An 18,527-nucleotide genomic window follows, 5' to 3' on the forward strand; every position below is an offset into this window, starting at 1 on the left:
TACAGTCCTGTTTGGAATCTCGGGGCATTGGGACATCTGGTACACCCTCATCAGAAGTCTATTCAGGACACAGAAGTATGTGCAAGTCTAAAGGCAGCATCCTCACCTTTGGCTCTGAGTCTAAGAATGAGGACACACAAGTTCAGATACAATAACAGCATATCACCTAAGGATATACTGTGTTTTCATGTGCTCAGGGCAGTTTAGTCTGTCCACAGATCTAAATGTAAAGACAGGCTACCAAGGTTCTGCCACAGTCATGTAGGTGGTACCCACTACCATGCATTCTGTATATCCGTCTGGTTTTGAAGATTCCTACTTCCCTGTTTGGGCTTCCCTGGTGGCTCAGTGGTACAGAACCTGCCTGCCAATGCAGGACATGTGGGTGCAATCCCTGGTCCAGAAAGAACTCCTGGAGAAGGAAATGGCAATCCACTCCAGTACTCTTGCCTGGAGAATCCTAAAGACAGAGGAGCCTGGCGGGTTACAGTCCATGGGATCACAAAGAGTCAGATACAACTGACTGACTAAACAACTTCCCTGCATTTCTAGCTATAGCAAAAAGTCACTATTAAAATCTGCTGTGGGGCTTCCCTCATGACTCAGTGGTGAAGAATCCGCCTGCCAATTCAGGAGACACAGGTTCGATCCCTGACCTGAGAGGACCCCACATGCCATGGAACAACCAAGTCCCTGTGCCGCAACTACTGAGTCTGCGCCTTACAGCCCGGAAGCTGCAACTCCTGAAGCCCACTGCCCCAGGGCCTGTGCTCTGCAACAAGAGAAGCCACAGCAAGGAGAAGTCTGCCTTCCTCAACTAGAGAGTAGCCCCTGTTCTCTGCAACCAGAGGGAAGGAAAAAAACCCAGGCAGCAACGAAGACCCAGCACAGCCAAAAATAATACATAAATAAAATCAACTTTAAAAGAATGGGACACACAAGTTCAAACACAATAACAGCACACCACCTAAGGGTACACTGTGCTTTCATATGCTCAGGGCAGTTTAGTCTGTCCACATGTCTAAATGTAAACATTACAGAAAGGCTACCAAGGTTCTGCCACAGCCATGTAGGTGGTACCCACTAACATGCACGCTGTCCATCTGTCTGATTTTAAAGTTTCCCACTTCCTTGTGGATGCTTCCAACTACAGCAGAAAGTCACTATTTAAAGTCTGCTGTGTACAAGGAAGCAATCGTAAAACAAAATAACCTTCCTACCTTTATGATCTGACAGTCAGTACACTAAGCTAATATGTTTCCCTTCTTCGGCTGTGGGCGATAGGTAAAATGAACATAACTCAGATCTCTGACATACAATTAGCTTTAGAGCTAAGCGATCCCTGGGAGTGTACAAAAGGCTCACCCTTAAAGAAACCAGAGACAGCAACATCCCGGTACATCCCAGGACAAAAGAACTGATCCCACAACAAAGGACTGAGAAAAAAGAGCTCTATACATCACAGGGCTGCCGCAGGCTGGGTCCTCTTTTCTATGGACTTTTTTTTTAAGGAGTTTGGCTATTTACCAGTAGGACAGTTTAGGAAAAAGGGCTGTGGAATAAGTGATAAAACTTTAAATGATGCCAGATTTCATAACCCAATAAAATCTGACTAGTGACACCCTCTTGCTAGAGGAAAAGACGCTTCATTAGCCGTACCTATAATTCCTCCGACGTCGTACCAGATGGACAGCTGGTCAGCTTCGGCCTCCTTCCATCCAAAGTTGTTACTCAGATAAAAGGGCAACCAGAAGAAGAAGGAGTAATTCACTAACTTCAAGCACGCGTAGGCCAGTGAATACTACAAGGAAAACACCCCACTGTCAGTAAGGAACGAACAGCACAGCGTAACTACCATTCTAATACAATTAAACAGCAAAACAAAACAGAAGAGCTGGAGCTGCATAGTACCTGATTTTAAAATTAAATGTTCCTATAAATTCCCATTGCCTGACTTGTCCTAGCCTTCCTCCTCTCTTCCCCCAACTTAGCATCTAGAAAGGCAGTATAATAAGCCTTGGGATTAAAAACACAGAGGACTACTCCCTAATTGTCCCCACTTCTTCTCCTTTTGGCTCTCTGGTAGAAGCAAACTGGTGTTCTGAACCATAAGGCAGGGCATGGACTCACATTTCTTTATTTAGATAAAGATAAAAGGTATTCGTGCCACTGAGGAGCACTAACCATAAGCAAACGAACCCAGTAAACATCACAGCTTTTACTGCAAGTAGCCAACCCTTTCAGGTTCGACTTCCTTCGAAGCTAACATGATGACCAGTGCAGAGCAACGTGCCTGGACGCTAGTTCCAAAGGTCCAAGAAAAGCATCAGCATGAAAACTACTTTCATAGGGTAGTTTCGGAAAGCTCTGAGTCAAAAATGAAAGCAGAGGATCGTCACGGGCCTTGTGGCTCTAGGTTGAGGAGTAAGAGCTCCCATAACATGGCAGTGGGGCTGAGAAACCTATATTCAACACATTATTACCAGGAAATCCTGACATTCAGCATCAAAGGAAGAAGGGGGAGGAACAGAGAGACTCACTTCAAAGGGTGTCTGGCTAGTATATTCTCTTCCCTGGAGCTGCCACTTATTCCCTAGGTATCACTTGTTTTAAAGGGGCTTTCCTGGCAGGACCGCCGCCCCCTAGAGAGCCAAATCTCAACCATGAGTGCATTTTGTCCAGACAGCCGGCCACAAAGACAAAGGGATTAAGTTCACTGGATTCCCTTTATACCCTGCCCATGGCGGGGAACAATAGCTTGTGAAATACAAAGGGATAGCAAGGGAGCACCACGTTTAGTCACAACAAATCTAAGTCCTGTCTCAGAAATTAAACTCTTACCAGCAGAATATTTTAATAACTACTGTAAAAAAAAAAAACAAAAAAAAAAACCAAAAAACTAATCATTAGCATAAGAACAGGCCCCCAGGGGACATGCATTTCACTGTATGACTCGTCATCTTTTGGTTGAAGAACTGTGGGAACTCGAACTTCGATCTGAACTCACGCTTAAACTTTATCTGTTGGCAAGTGTCAGTTCTCTTAGCCTGGGGTAGGGAGAAGGGAGCAGATAAGTACGAAATAGGACAACCAGCAGACTCTGAATCTAGTTGAGAGGTTATATTCATAAAGCACCATTAAACCATAAAATTAAAAAGGTGTTTAATCATAATAACTCAACATTGCAGACTTCAGGGAGGATGGACTGGTAGGCCTTCTATCCATAGGAAGGGGAACTGAGACACAAGGAAGAGCTGAGTAACGCCAGAGACCTCGCAGAGCCTTAGTGGGTAAGCTGGCAGCATAACCTAGGCCTCTTAACTCCACTCCTGCACTGCTGCTGCTGCTAAGTCACTTCAGTCGTGTCCAACTCTGTGTGACCCCACAGACGGCAGCCCACCAGGCTCCGTCATCCCTGGGATTCTCCAGGCAAGAACACTGGAGTGGGTTGCCATTTCCTTCTCCAATGCATGAAAGTGAAAAGTGAAAGTGAAGTCGCTCAGTCGTGTCCGACTCTTAGTGATCCCATGGACTGCAGCCCACCAGGCTCCTCCGTCCATGGGATTTTCCAGGCAAGAGTACTGGAGTGGGGTGCCATTGCCTTCTCCCCACTCCCATGCTAGAGGCCCAAAACACCAAGACAGAAAAACTGTGGCAGAATGGATTCAGTTTAGATGTTAGGAAAAAAACCTGACTGTGGAGGTTATGGAAACACTGGAATACACTACCAAGGGATACTGTGGAGCATCCTGCTCTGGCCTTTTACAGAAGGGCAAACTATTTTTTCCCCTAGAATGGCAAGAACATCGTCAAAGAAAACAGACTTCACCACTCAAGGCCCTCTTGATCTACTTATAATTCTGTAAGACTTCAACAGGCCAAAAGGCATATATTAAAAAATACCCGTCTTTGCCTTCTTACTCCAACTCTAGTATCAGGGTCAGCAAATTGGGGCCACGGGCCACTTCCGGTCAGGTCCACTGGTTCCATGTGTCTGTGGAGTCCTCTGCTCTACTGAGCTGAATGGCTGTGGCAGAGACTGCACAGTGGCCCCAGGGCTGAAAACATTTACATCTGGCTCTGCACAGAAAAGGTACCAACCCTCGCACTGGGTATCGATACAAGCTCAAGTGGTGTCAATAAACAAGCTGAGGGCCACTGTTCCCGATTCCTCTGGACATATATTCCCTAAATAAAGTCTCAAAGAGAAGCTAACTGCTTCAAGGTGCCGTATGCCCGGCAGTGCTACTATTCAGGCTATGGTATCTCCCAGGCTTCGGTGGGGAGATCTGAACAGTCCTTACCGCTATAACTCCAGGAAGGCAACAAGCCTGGTAGAAGCTTATTGCCTTGACTTGGGTCACAGTATTGCCTTCTTGGATTGAATAATTAGGCTCAGCTTCATCTTCGTTTTCAGCACCATTAATTAACGGCCTGTGCGAGTCTTCTTCAAAATTGTCTTCTGTCTCGATACCTGGGATACCTACAACAACAGCGACAGCCACACTGAGAGGGTGCCTGCCAGGTGCCGGCACTGTGCTGAGTGCTTTACACGCACCATTACTTGTGAGGTCCACGCTATTTTCATTTGCATTTTACAGAAAAAGTTACTAAGGTTCAGAGTCCAAGGTCAATCAAGGTCACAGAGCTAATGAGGAACAAACCCAGGACTCAAATTCTCCTTTATCTGGCTTCGAAGCAGTGTTTTTTCAACCACGTCACGCTCTCTTCTCTTTCATACAGAAAAACTCGTTAATTATGTACTATTAAACTGACGTGTCTCTTCAGTAAGACTCAAAAGACAGAAGAATCATACATCTATCTGGTTCTGTGGTTTCACTTGTATGTTCTGCCTGTACAATCTGTATTTAACCACAGATAAGTATTTCACTGAATTATTCTTCTGAAGAAAAAAAGATCTGTCTCAAGAAGCGAAATTCAAAATCCATCCATGCTAATTTCAAGCCAATGTCTCCATTATAAAACCTCATTTGCAAATGATGAGTTTTCCCTGAATCTATAAAAAGGTGAGCCTCACTCCCTCAAACATTTGCAGCTGTGCCAGGCGAGGCTGTGGCGTCGACAGGACACAAAACAGCAAGACTGCTCTTTTAATTTACTGAAAGGAGCCCACAGTTCTCCTAGGGAGAAAGATCTGGGCTGTTCCAGCCTCGGGTTTCTCTTTGCCCGTGTTAGCAAGACGATCTGAGTAGAAAAGCAGCTTCTCTCACCGATTTCTTCCGGTGACACCAGGAGTCCAAAGAAGATGATGATCCCACCAGCAAACTGCACGGCCGCCGTCACCAGGAAGGCATACTGGGGGGCGGGAAGGGGAAAGGTGCTCCTGACACATCGGGGATGCTCGTTAACCACACAGTCGTTAGAGACACACGTGGAGGACGGCACAACCGGGAAGGAAGTGAGCGCCGGGCACCCGGCCGCTGCCAGGCACTGAGCTAAGTGTTTTACTTGTTTTCTCACAAGTTTTTCCCAGGGACTCTGTGCAGCTCAGAGAGGATAATTAAGGTCTCCTGGACACCGAGTGGTACTATTACAACTGGGAAGTCAGAATTAGCTCCAAGAATAGCGCTCTTGCCACCACTCAGCCTCACGTAACAGACAGTATCTGCCCTCAAAGACAGTTTCCAGTTGAGGGGGGTTACACACTACACACAACATTAATTAATAGGAACCTCCCTGGTGGTCCAGCAGTTAAGAATCTGCCTTGCAATGCAGAGGATGTGGGTTCGATCCCTGGTTGGGTAACTAACATCCCACATGTCGTGGAGCAACTGAGCCGGTCCAACTGCTTTGTCGCCTGACGCGACAAAGACTCTTGAGTGCTGCATCGAAGAACCCACACAGCCAAAACACTAAATAAAGATAAATTTTAAAAAGAGATACCACACATTAATATAGGCAGCACGGAGGTGGGTAAATGAGAAGGCTGAGTCCCCATAGGAAACATACAGAGGAACTGAATCTGGAAGAAAAAAGCCAAGGAGGTTGAAGGAGGGAGACAGTGCTTTAGGGAAGAGCTGAAAATCCTGGCGAGTGACCACCTTTCCCAGCACAACTGAAGCTACCAGGCGGGAGGGAGATGGGAAGCCCTCTGCACAGGGGGAGCTGAGGGTTGTGCTGGGGGGTCACAGGGAAGAACAGTGTCCTTCCGACGGTCCAGGTGAGACACTCGAGAGCCAGACGGCATCAGTGAATTTTATTTAAGAGAGAATGGAGCCTGAGGTGTCAATGAGTGTTTCCAGAATTCAAATCTGGGAGGAGCCCATAGGGTGACCTGAAATTCCCATTTGAGCCAATTAGTACAGTCCAGGTGTGAAGCTAAGAAACCTGGGAAAAGGTGACTATGAACACAGGAAGGACTTCCCACTGGCCCTAACTAGACCAAAATTCTTCAAGGACCAAACACTTGGCAAGCTGTTTAAAAACTGTTACCTACTTTCTAAAAGAGCAACTTACTTTCAGTTATTAGGTTTGGGGTTTTGTTTTGTTTTGGCTGCACTGCATGGCTTGAGGGATCTTAGTTCCCCAATCGGGGACTGAACCCACACCCTCAGCAGTGAAAGTTTGGAGTTCTAACCACTGGACTACCAGGGAGTTTCCAATTATTAGGTCTTTGAACAGGCGATCCATTGACATGAGCCATTCGATTTTTTTATTTGTTGAACATATAAGCACTGTTATTTAGCTTGTACTTTCCAAAGTTTGTTTTGGAAACACACAAGCCAATACAATAGATACTCTTTAATTCTTCCTCCATTTCACATAAATGGCAATACTCAACACACGGTTATCTTTACTTAACATATCACTGAGCTCTATCCCAGTCTGGACATGCAGGGCTGCCTAACTCTACTTCACAGCTGCACAGATTCCACTGAATAGGTGTTTCGTGGTTTAACTACTTCCCATTTGGTTGACATCTGTTACCAATCTTTTGCTATTACAAACAATGATGAAGCAAATAACCTTGCAGATGTACTCTTTGTATATGATGAAGTATACTCATCAGTCAGATTAATTCACGGAGGTTGAACTGCTAGGTCAGAGCCATTATAATTCTGATGTGTTAGTCACTCAGTCGTGTCCGACTCCTTGCAACCCCATGGACTGTAGTCCACAAGGCTCCTCTGTTCATGGGATTCTCCAGGCAAGAATACTAGAGTGGGTTGCCATTCCCTTCTCCAGGGGATCTTCCCGACCCAGGGATCGAACCCAGGTATCCCACATTGCAGGCAGATGCTTTACTGTCTGAGCCACCAGGGAAGCCCAGTTAAGTGACTGGGCTTTTGACAGACATTCCTATATTGACCCCAAGAGGAGTTATTTACTCACCCACCCTGCAATGCCTGATGTTACCTCCTAGTAAACATGGTACCAAACTTCTGGACTTTTTCCAATCTAGTAAGGATATGGTGTAAGGTTTTTTCTCTCTCTTTTTTTTTACAATGTAGTTTTAATTTGCATTTCTCTACCACTTAATACCTAAACTCCTATAAGGGCAAAGATTTTTGGCTCTTTGGGCCAAGGCTCTATCCTCTACTGCCTTGGGGGCACTTAAGAGGAACTTAAGAATATTACTGAGTGAAGTAGAATATCCTGTCATATGTTTATAAGCCATTTCTCTTTCCTTTCCCTGAACTACACATTCAAATGCTTTACCTTTCCTTCTGTGTGTTGTTAGTCTTTTTCTTTATCAATTTATGGGCACTCTTTATACATTAAGGAGATTAGCTCTTTATCTGTAACATGAGTTGCAAGTACTTTTCCCCAAATGATTATATGTCTTTAGACTTAGGTGTTTTTCCATGACTAATTTTTTTTAATGTGTTTTAATCTACCATAAGCTTGTCCACTCTTAATACAAACCCTGCCCCTCCCACACACAGCACTAAGTCATTTTAAACGGTCACAGGATTACTTCCTAAAAATAAAACATATATTTATATACTGAAGAAAAAACTAGGGAAAAAAACACTTACCTCATAACCATACTGCAGAACAGAAGAAGCTAGACATGCACCCAAAATATTGCCCACGGAGGCACAGGCACTCCAGAGACCAAAAACAACTCCTCGCCTGGGATGGGAACAGAGCAGAACAGAAGACAACACAATCAGAACGGGTTCTGTGTGCAGCTCAAGTACAAAATGGCCACACAGCGCAGGCTCACATTACACAGAATCAATGTTCCATTTCAACGTGTTTTTTCCCAAAGTACACCCAAATGGCAAAACACTTAACTGGGTAGCTCTCTTCTTCTAAGATTTTATTATACTGAAGTTCAATTGGGGGCCCACTGAAAGACACTATTCAGAGAATTTAAAAAGACAAGCCCCGTGGATTGGGAGAAACTATTTGGATGCCACTTATCTGACAACAGACTTGCTGCTGGGATGTAAAGAAATCTCAGAACTCAATACTGTGAAAGATAAACAATGCAATAAAATTCTAAGGAGTTAAATCTCTAATCATCTCAAATACAAAGTTTCTGAAAAGGGGGCAAAGATTTTAATAAATGCTTTACATACACACATGTAAAATAAGATGCAAATAAGCACATGAATGGAGAAGGAAATGGTAAATCCTTGCAGTATTCTTGCCTGGAAAATTCCACAGACAGAGGAGCCTGGCAGGCTACAGTCCATGGGGTCACAAGAGTCAGACACCACTTAGCGACTATGAAAAGATGCTCAGCATCATCAAACATCAGGGAGATGCAAATTAAAATCACAACAAGGTACCACTACACAATTAACAGAAGAGCAAAGTCAAAACGCACTGAGCACACCAGTGCTGGCGAGGGTGCGCAGCGCTAGAGCCCTTACACTGCCGGGAGGAATGTAACGTGGCTCAACCACTTTAGAGGGAATTGCCAGTTTCTTAAAAAGATAAGCATGCTCCTACCATAAGATCCAGCCATTCTACTCCAAGGTATTTATCCAAGGGAACGAAAGCATATGTCCATACAAGGGTTTGTGAACAAACAAGCACAGTGGCTTCAATAGTAAAAGCCAAAACCTAAACACCTAGATGTTCACCAACTGTGATACAATGGATGACTCCTTGGCCATAAAAAGGAATGAACCATTGATGCAGACATGGATGAATCTCAACATTACTGTGCCGAATGGGAGAAGAGAGACATGAAAACATACTGCAGGGACTTTCCAGGTGGTCCGGAGGTTAAAACTGTGAGCTCCCAATGTAGGGGGTACCAGTTTGATCTCAGTTGGGGAACTAAGATCCCACATGCCACGAGACACAGCCCCCAAAAATCAAAAACAAAACCGGAGAGGGAGACAACACTGTACAGTGAAAAAGCATGTTCAGAAGCCACTTCCAGCTGTGCAGAGTGATGGCCAGCAGCTCACGGCCCAGGCTCGATGCTGTCATCTGGAAAGCGCTGTGCTCCTCAAAGGCCTGGCTGCAGTGGCAGAACTGACAGTTGGGGCTGCAGAGGTGTATCTACCAGTACCACCAGCCTCGATGTGTCCTAAAAAACTATGATCCCAGGACTTCCCTGGCGGTCCAGTGTTTAAGACTCCGAGCTCACAATACAGAGGACACGGGTTTGATCCCTGATTGGGGAACTGAGATCCTGTATGCTATATGGCGAGGCATTAAAAAAAAACAATGACCCCTGACAACGGGAGGAGGGATATGACTCACATTGTAACAGCTTTTCAGGGCAATGTCGTCAGTAGATTATTTAACTTTTTCACTTGGAAATCAAATGATTTGAACTAGACAATCTCTACATTTTCATCAGGACGATAATGCCCCAAGCCTTTAAAACACAAAACCTACCAAGAGGATAAAGGTCAGGGTCTGAAAAACACGCTGATCAAAGACATTTCGGAAGAAACTCGCTGAAAACAACTGTGACTGTAAGTTGTCACAGTTTTACTGGTACTTCGTGGTTTACTGCGACACTTCACAGGAAGAGTCACTCTGTCAAGTGCAGCATCAATTTCACTTACTAGTTGTTATTCACTTAAAAACAGAATGTCTTACTTTCAAAAGTAAACTGTAACGGCCTTCCTGAACATGCTGTTTGTCTTTGTGACTGAAACCGAGAAATAATGAAGAGTTAAGACTGTCCAAAAAAAAAAAAAAAAGACTGTCCAGTCACTGCTACCGAACACCCAGTGTCATCCAATCTGGAAAAGCTCAGGTAAGGATTATCTCAAAATGATACATGTCAAAGTGATCATCTTGAAATAAAAGCACTTCAGGTGGTTTTGCCTTTATTTCTCTTTGTTCATTTGAAATAGCTGGTTTTGCAACAATCATCAAGTAGCCTTGGTATAATTTTCAAAAATCATGACTGGAAAGACATTACCTTAAAATTTTAATACAAATAAACGGCACACAAACAGCATCACCTACTCCAAAAGAAAACTAAAGTATAAGAGGGGAGGGACTTCCCTGGTGGTCCAGGGGTTAAGAATCCGCCTTGTAAGACAGACGATGTGGGTTCGATCCATGTTTGGGGAACTAAGATCCCACATGCCGCAGAGCGACTAAGCCCGTGCACCTCAACTACTGAAGCCCATGCCCTCTGGAGCCCACATGCACAACTAGGCAGTTCCTGCACTGAAAGGAAAGATCCCACAAGACGTGACAAAGATCCACGTGCTGCAAATAAGACCTGGTGTAGCTAATAAATAAATTTTTTAAAGTATCACTGGGGAATTAGTACCTCTGAAAATCAATTCTATTAAACCACTGACAGCAGAGTTGGAAAGAAACATAAATCACTAGCACAGGGCTTCCCCTAGTGGTACAGTGGGTAAGAACCCACCTGCCAATGCAGGGCACACGAGTTCAACCCCTGGTTCAGGAAGACTCCACATGCCGAGAAGCAAGCAAGCCCATGCGCCACAACTACTGAGGCGGCACTCCAGAGCCGGAGAGCCTCAACTACTGAGGCCTGTGCGCCCACAGCCTGTGCTCTGCAACCACAGAAGCCGCAACGAGCAGCCCATGCACTGCAACTAGAGAAAGCCCACGCACAGCAACAAGGACCCAGTGTGAGCAAAAACAAACAACAGTATTAAAAAAAAACAAAAGAAGTCACTAGCACACTGAACATAAACATTATTTCACAACAAACACAGATCATCATCGACAAGCACCATTACTCCCACTAGGAAACTGGGGAAGCTGGAAGACCGAGGGGAGCTGCCTAAAGCATGCACTGATCACCATGGCAAGTGGGTAGTATCTGATGGGTACATTGGCCCCTAGGTAAGAGAGTAAACAAAAAAGACAGAGCTATCAAAGAAATCAATGTGCGTTTCACAACACATGAATATTTTATCCAGGACAAAAGCTAGATATCCAAATTAACAGTCCCTGAAGGCAGAGAGCCATAAATGACGATAAACAACAAAGGCAGAGTGTCACGAATGATAATGAGAAACAGAGCCAAGTCTCTGGATATCTCTACTTATTTTCTATCTGTAGGGTAAGTACGGGTCTTCCTGTGTGGCCCAGAAGATCCGTCAGCGGGTGCCCATCCATATGCATGGCCCCCATCACACACACCAACTCACATACGACTGATAAATAACAGAAGGTTTTGGGGGAGATGGCCAATTTAACTAAGGCCCGAAGTCTGGCCAATTCTTCATCTGCATCTTCTTAAAGCCTTTGCTCTGTGACTCTAGGCAAGTCCCAAGGACAACTTCTGAGCTCAGTTTCCTTATCTTTAATTTTAGAAGGTCAAACTAGATCACCGAGTATCAAAAACAGGGAAGGCAAAACCCACAAGGAGATACATGATGAGATGACATGCAAGATTTCTATTATTACAATGTGTTATTTGTGTTCTCTAAAGATTTGAAAAAAATAATTGAGATGTACTGCCTCGGCCACACTCAAAGTCTGACCATAGTCAGAACAGTGCTGTGAACGTGTCTCACGGGCCAGACCTTCACTATAGAATCCACACTGTCTCCAATGTCCGTTGATGTGAAACCTCCTCTCTCTGCTATTCTAAACTTCCTAAAATAGAGGGAAGACACGGGTGGTGTTGAAAAGATCAAGTGATAGGCAGCTGGACACAGAGGGGTAAGGGGAGGGGGGTAGGACGAACTGGGAGAACAGCACTGACGTATATACACTGCCACGTATAAAGCTGACAGCCGGGGGAAGCTGCTGTGTGACAGGGAGCTCGGCTCGTGCTCTGCGATGAGGCAGCATGGGGGAGGGTCCAGAGGGAGGGGATATGTGTACACATACAGCTGATTCACTTCACTGTAACACTGTAAAGCAATTATACTCCGTAATAAAATTTTAAAATTAAAAAAAAAAAAGGATAGAGAGAATTGACTCTGACAAATCTGAACAATCGGATATTAAAACTATCAAACAGGGAAATGAAAGAGGAAGAAAGTGGCATACCCAGCTTTCCCAAACCAGTTGCCCATAACAGCAACGACGCAGGGCCAGCCGGTGGACTGCAGCAGGCCGTTCACGATCCACAAGCTACAGTACAGCCCCTTGTTGTAGAAATGCAGCCACTCCGTGAGAGTGCCAAAGACGAACACCTTAGGGAAGAAGAAAGAACAAGATGCGGGTCACATCCACGTGGACACCCCGACTCAAGACCCTCCGTGATAGACACATTCAATGTCTGGAGCCTGAGAGACTCGCAGTAGACTCTTCAGATGCCCTTGCTCAGAGCGGCCCCGAGCAAGATAAGCATCAAACCACCCCTGACAGAGAGGCAGAGACGGCAAACAGCGTAAAACGTAGCGAGGACCATCCCTCCAGCTTGCATCTTCCACTCTAAAAGACTGAGCCCCCATTGTGTGACCTCATCTTACATCTATTTCCCTTTCTTCCTGTTTATGGAGGACGGTAAAAAAGACTACTGGAGTTCACGTGTGTTGATTTCCACCATAACATGTGTAAATTTCCAGGCACATTGTGGGGGCCAGAAAGCACCAGCTATTTTTACTATTTTTATTTTTACTAACTATCACTATTTATGGTGAAACTCAGTGTATCACCATAGCTTGTGACTGACTCAGTCATTCGGTGGCATGTATCAAGTGACTGCTTTTTTCCAGGCGTTCTGCTCAGGGTGGGTATTTTATTTGTAGTCAATCTCCTTTGGGAATGTTTGGCATGGGCTTAAAAACAGGGTATGTCTAATACTGTATGATTCCAGTTACATGACATTCTGCAATGAGGGAAACCATAAGGAAAAATGGGCAGTGGTTGCCAGAGGCCAGGGACAGAAGGCAGGTGGCAGTTACACGACTAGTCACTTGTCAAAATTCAAAACTGTGCACTGAAGAGGGTGAGTTTACGGACATACTTCAGCTTTTATAAAAGTGTGTTAAAAAAAAAAGAAAGAAAACATTGGGTTGGCCAAAAAGTTCATTTGGGTTTAGGAAAAAACCCTAAACCAGGTTTTAAAACAGTCTCTACATATATGTGGGTGAGCAGCTTATGAATAAAGTGCTTCAATCTCTGAAATATAAAGGAAAATAATTTTTTCCCCATACACCAATGGCAGACATTGAAAAACAATTAATAGAGTCTAACTAAGCTCCATGCTTTTATTCAATCAACAAACGCTTGTGAACAAATACAGATGATTCTAATATGGATCCTGCCCTCTGGAGCACTGAGTACGCCAAGAACCATTCTAAATGCCCCCCACACAGTGATTCACAGGACCCTCACTGCAATGTTGGGTGCAGGTATTGAAAAGCGGAGCCTGAAGCATGGAGAAACCACAGCTAGAAGCTGCAAGGGAAGGCCTGAAAGCCTGGCAGTGCAGCCCTGGGGTGTCTATGGTCTCCACCACCCTGCTGTAGGCTCCTAGGGGCAATAAGCCTGACCTGAAACAAGCAGGCTGAGCAGCAGACAAAGGAAGTGCCTCCGTGGAAAGTCAGGGGCGAGGGCTCAGGACAGGGAGTGACAACTTCCAGGAGCCGGGTGGATAAAGTCAGGCATGAGGAAACAAGGGTCATCTGGCCAGTGACTTGAAGGAGACACTGAGTTAGACTATGAAGAGCTGAACGGAGGACACTGAAGGCAGGAAGAAGAGCAGGAACAATAGCAGTGAGGTAGAAAGGAGCAGGATGCGTGAGGGCCACGGAAGGCAGCTTGGTCTGGGAGAGCAGAGGGCTGACACGCAGGGCAGACGTGACTGCAGAAGTGAGCTGGGGCCGGGTTCTCGAGAGCAATGAACGCCACTCGAGTTACACTGTGACCTCTGTTGGTGACTGAGAATCAAGGAAGGGGTGGGATTAAAATCACACTCTCAAGATGTCCCTTAACCAAAAAGGCACCAAAGGGATCAGAAAACCAAAGATTCATTTTACTATTCTATAGACAGAAGTAGGGGGCTTGCTTGGATTCTAAAATTCCTGGCCAAGATAACAGTAACTGGAATGAAAACAACAACACTTTTCAACTTACCACTAATGCAGAAGAGCACATGCCAAAAGACAGAACCCATCGCAAATTCAGCCGATCCCCGACGATACCGCTGATGAAAAGGCCCTAAGAAGAAAGCATTTCATTTTACAGCTCTGGGTAACAACACAGCCTGGAAAAAGTACGATACATTCTAAAGCAAATGACGCAAACAAAACACAAAAATTAAACCTCACTCTCGTGCTTAGCCTAACCTCTTTATCAGTTTCACCAGTGTTTCAAGAAATGACAACTGCTTCTGCACACTGTAAACATTTCATGCACCAAGACAGTGTAATTCAGGGCAAATTTTCCTTCTATTTGACCCCCCATAACTGCCTGAGACACCTAGGGGAAAAAAAGAATAATTATAATAAAACAAGCACACAAATATACTGCATCTTCTAGAACAGATGAACTCCAACATCAGTATCTGCTTTCCCAAAGGGATTCGTCTTAGCTATTTGCATTCTGAATGAAGATGTTACAACATGTCCTACGGAACAGAAGCGACGGGGCCACGTGCCCTGCCTGTTTCATCTAACCCTTGGGCTTCATCACACCACGAGGCAAGGAGTACAGGGAGGCACAGACGGTAATTAGCTGAAGATAAGTACAAGTGTTCTGCTTTCTGTTTTCCTCCCACTGAGTGGTAGGAATTAAAAGGCTGAGCTCATGGCAGGACGTTCTGGGCTTCCCTGGTGGCTCGGAAGATAAATAATCTGCCTGCCAGTGCAGGAGACCTGGGTTCGATCCCTGGGTTGGGAAGATCCCCTTGAGAAAGGAATGGCAACCCACTCCAGTATTCTTGCCTGGAGAAGTCCATGGGCAGGGGAGCCTAGCGGGCTACAGTACATGGGGGTGCAAAGAGCCAGACACAACTAAGCAACTAACACACACACACACACACACACACAGCAGGAAGGCACAATTAAGAAACTAACACACACACACACACACACACACACACACACACACACAGAGCAGGAAGGCAGACCAAAAAGCTAAGGGCAACACACTTCAGGTTTCTGCCACAAATATGTAAAATGAATAAATGTCTTAACTAAATACCTGAATTCAGATACAGGTGTTTCTAATAAATTGACTATATTATACATATAATAGATATATCGTGGCTCAGCTGGTAAAGAATCTGCCTGCAATGCAGGAGACCTGGATTCGATCCCTGGGTTAGGAAGTTTCCCCTGGAGAAGGGAAAGGCTACCCACTCCAGTATTCTGGATTCTGGCCTGGAGAATTCCATGGACTGTATAGGCCATGGGGTCACAAACAGTCAGACATGACTGAGTGACTTTCATACACACACACATAAATTTAGATGATAAACATCATAATAAATGTTTTCTCCCTCATTACTGTCAACCCTTCACTAAGTCAAAAGAGGCACCCGCCCGTGTTAGAGAAAATGTCCTAAAGCTCCAATTTACAGGGTGTTATGCTATACACAGGGTTTTCCTGGTGGCTCAACAGTAAAAAATCTACCTGCCACTAAAGGTGGAGAAGGCAATAGCACCCCACTCCAGTACTTCTGCCTAGAAAATCCCATGGACGGAGGAGCCTGGTAGGCTGCAGTTCATGGGGTCACTAGAGTCGGACATGACTGAGCGACTTCACTTTCACTTTTCACTTTCATGCATTGGAGAAGGAAATGGCAACCCACTCCAGTGTTCTTGCCTGGAGAATCCCAGGGACGGGAAGCCTGGTTGGCTGCTGTCTATGGGGTCGCACAGAGTCGGACACGACTGAAGCGATGCAGCAGCAGCAGCAGCAGTCACTAAAGGAGATAAGGGTTCAATCCCTGAGTCAAGAAGATCCCCTGGAGTAGGAAATAGCAACCCATGCCAGTATTCTTGCCTGGAAAATTCCGTGGATGGAGGAGCCTGTGGGGGTATAGTCCATGGGGTCACAAAGGAGTCAGACACGACTGAGAGACTAAACAACAACCTTATATACAGTAAAGGCAGAGAAGAAAATCTCTCAATTGTGTTTCACATTAGGGACCTAATTTATTCTGTACTGCTCCAAATGCCCAGACAATACCTGGAAGTTACAGAACGAAATGCAGTTCAATATAAAAAGCTATGATCCCTAATTTTTTTTTAATTTTGCTGCACCACACAGTAGGTGTTAGATGGGGATCAAATCCCCATCCCCTGTACTAGAAGCACAGAGTCTTAAATGCTGGACAGCCAGAGAAATCCAGATCACTGATTTTTCATGGCACCTATCTTTTATCTCCTAAACCTATTTAATCCTATAGACAACTATATTATCATCATAACTCAATAGATAAGGAAACGATCCAAAAAAAGTTAAAGTCCATTTTGATACTGAGTATCATAGCTACTTGCTAGCAGTGAGCCACCATGAGACCACAAGACTTCCTCTAATACTTCCTCAAAGGCTGAAGGAGAAGCACCACTGGATGGGATTCTGTACCGAAAAGGGTGGGCTGAATGATCCAACATCTGCTCCAACTGTGTGTGTCTCTAAGTTTCCTCTTCCCAGAAGTGACATTCTAATAATCACCCAAATAAGCACGTGCAGATGACGTTCGGGCTTTCACCCAGGATTTCACATCACATGCACGGCTGCTGCTGTTTAGTTGCTCAGTCATGTCTGACTCTTGGTGACCCCATGGACTGTAGCCTGCCAGGCTCCCCTGTCCACGAGATTTTCAGGCAAGAATACTGGAGTAGGTTGCCACTTCCTTCTCCAGGGCATCTTCCCCACCCAAGGATCGAACCCTCATCTCCTGCTTGACAGGCGGGTTCTTTACCAGCAAGCCACCTCTGCAGCCACCAGATGTTCCTGATGACCAGCCAGGGACTCCAGCTGCCCGATCCCAGGCACTACCTCAGTCAGAGCTGGCCCGGCCACCATCTTGCGGTTCTCCTGCTCCCTTCCAGCCTCCCCACCCCATCCCTCGTCTTCCCCAGCTGGAAATGCGGGAACCCCTTTCTTGGGGCCCAGCTCAGTCTTCGCACCTCATCAACTCTCCCTGTGCTCTCTTCCCTGTCTTCATCAACTCTCTTGATGATTTTCATCCAATCTTGAAAAAAAACATCTATATGCCAAGGGCTCTGAAATCTCTACCTACACTCACGTCTCTGCTCTTCTCGAGGTCCTTCCTGGCCATCCTACCTACGGGACAAACTCACTCCCTGCCTGGTTCTACTCCACAGCATTTACACCTTTGAACACACTCAGTAATGTCCTTCCTTATGGCATTGTATTACTGCTTGTCTCTCTTAGTTCCCAGTCAAGAACAGAAGTTTTTAAAGGTCGGGAGTTTTCCTGTGCTGCTCACTGAGGAATTCCCCTCAACGAGAAAACTACAAGGCATACACTAGGCACTCTCAAAATATCTGTCACATGGATGGACGGATGGATAGATGGATGGATACATGGATGGACGGGAAGGACACAAAATATAAACTCCAGGGAAACTGAGCTCTCCTCAGTAAGCACATTCAAAATCCCTCACCAACTTGAGAAGAAGGGGAGTCATTTACGTCTTTCCTCCACAGAAAAGCCTAGCATTCTAAAACTTACCACAGCATAGGAGAAGAGGAAAATGGTATCCAGCATTCCGAGGAAAAGAGTGGCTTCCTCTGCACTGGGAAACAAATGGTTGCTGCTCCAAATCTGCGGTCACACAACAACAAGAACCTGTTAAGACTCACTGGGCCAAAGCACCTTCTGGAACCACCTCCGCCCACCCTCACGGAAACCTGAGGAGGTTGAGAAGAGCAAATCAGCACTCTGTACCTGAGGAAACCCATACGCAAACAGGTCCATGAGGCCACAACGATTTGCATAGTAACACTAAAATGCTATCTGCTTCTTCCCTTTTAACTGTTCCACTGATAGTGCAAAAGCAGTGGTGGATAAAACTCCTGTGCCTGAGTATGGATGGAGGCAGTTACACCAAACTATACTATTAAGCCCTGTATCTTTTACTGCCTCACAGTTCCCAAAAAGGGGCAACTTCACTGAAGAAGGTCCTCGGCACATACTAGACACTCAGTAAATATCTGTCAAGC

General features: G+C 45.3%; 1 protein-coding gene across 14 annotated transcripts in view; it reads right to left on the minus strand.

The window, feature by feature from the left end:
- Positions 1 to 18,527, minus strand: part of SLC37A3 (solute carrier family 37 member 3) — a 69,422-nt gene that overhangs the window by 23,402 nt on the left and 27,493 nt on the right. For 12 of the 14 annotated variants that reach the window (XR_009494119.1, XR_003034229.2, XR_009494118.1 and 9 more), the window contains 7 exon segments: positions 18,037 to 18,129; positions 14,464 to 14,547; positions 12,430 to 12,575; positions 8,001 to 8,097; positions 5,232 to 5,316; positions 4,305 to 4,483; positions 1,660 to 1,801 (listed from right to left, as the gene is read on the minus strand). Coding sequence is in view for 8 of the 14 variants with exons in the window: in XM_010804538.4 (XP_010802840.1) it covers positions 1,660 to 1,801; positions 4,305 to 4,483; positions 5,232 to 5,316; positions 8,001 to 8,097; positions 12,430 to 12,575; positions 14,464 to 14,547; positions 18,037 to 18,129 (826 nt within the window). In the remaining 6 variants the exon portion in view is untranslated. 14 annotated transcript variants of the gene reach the window in all.

Source organism: Bos taurus, chromosome 4 (genome assembly GCF_002263795.3).
Source record: "Bos taurus isolate L1 Dominette 01449 registration number 42190680 breed Hereford chromosome 4, ARS-UCD2.0, whole genome shotgun sequence".
Lineage (NCBI taxonomy): Eukaryota > Metazoa > Chordata > Mammalia > Artiodactyla > Bovidae > Bos > Bos taurus.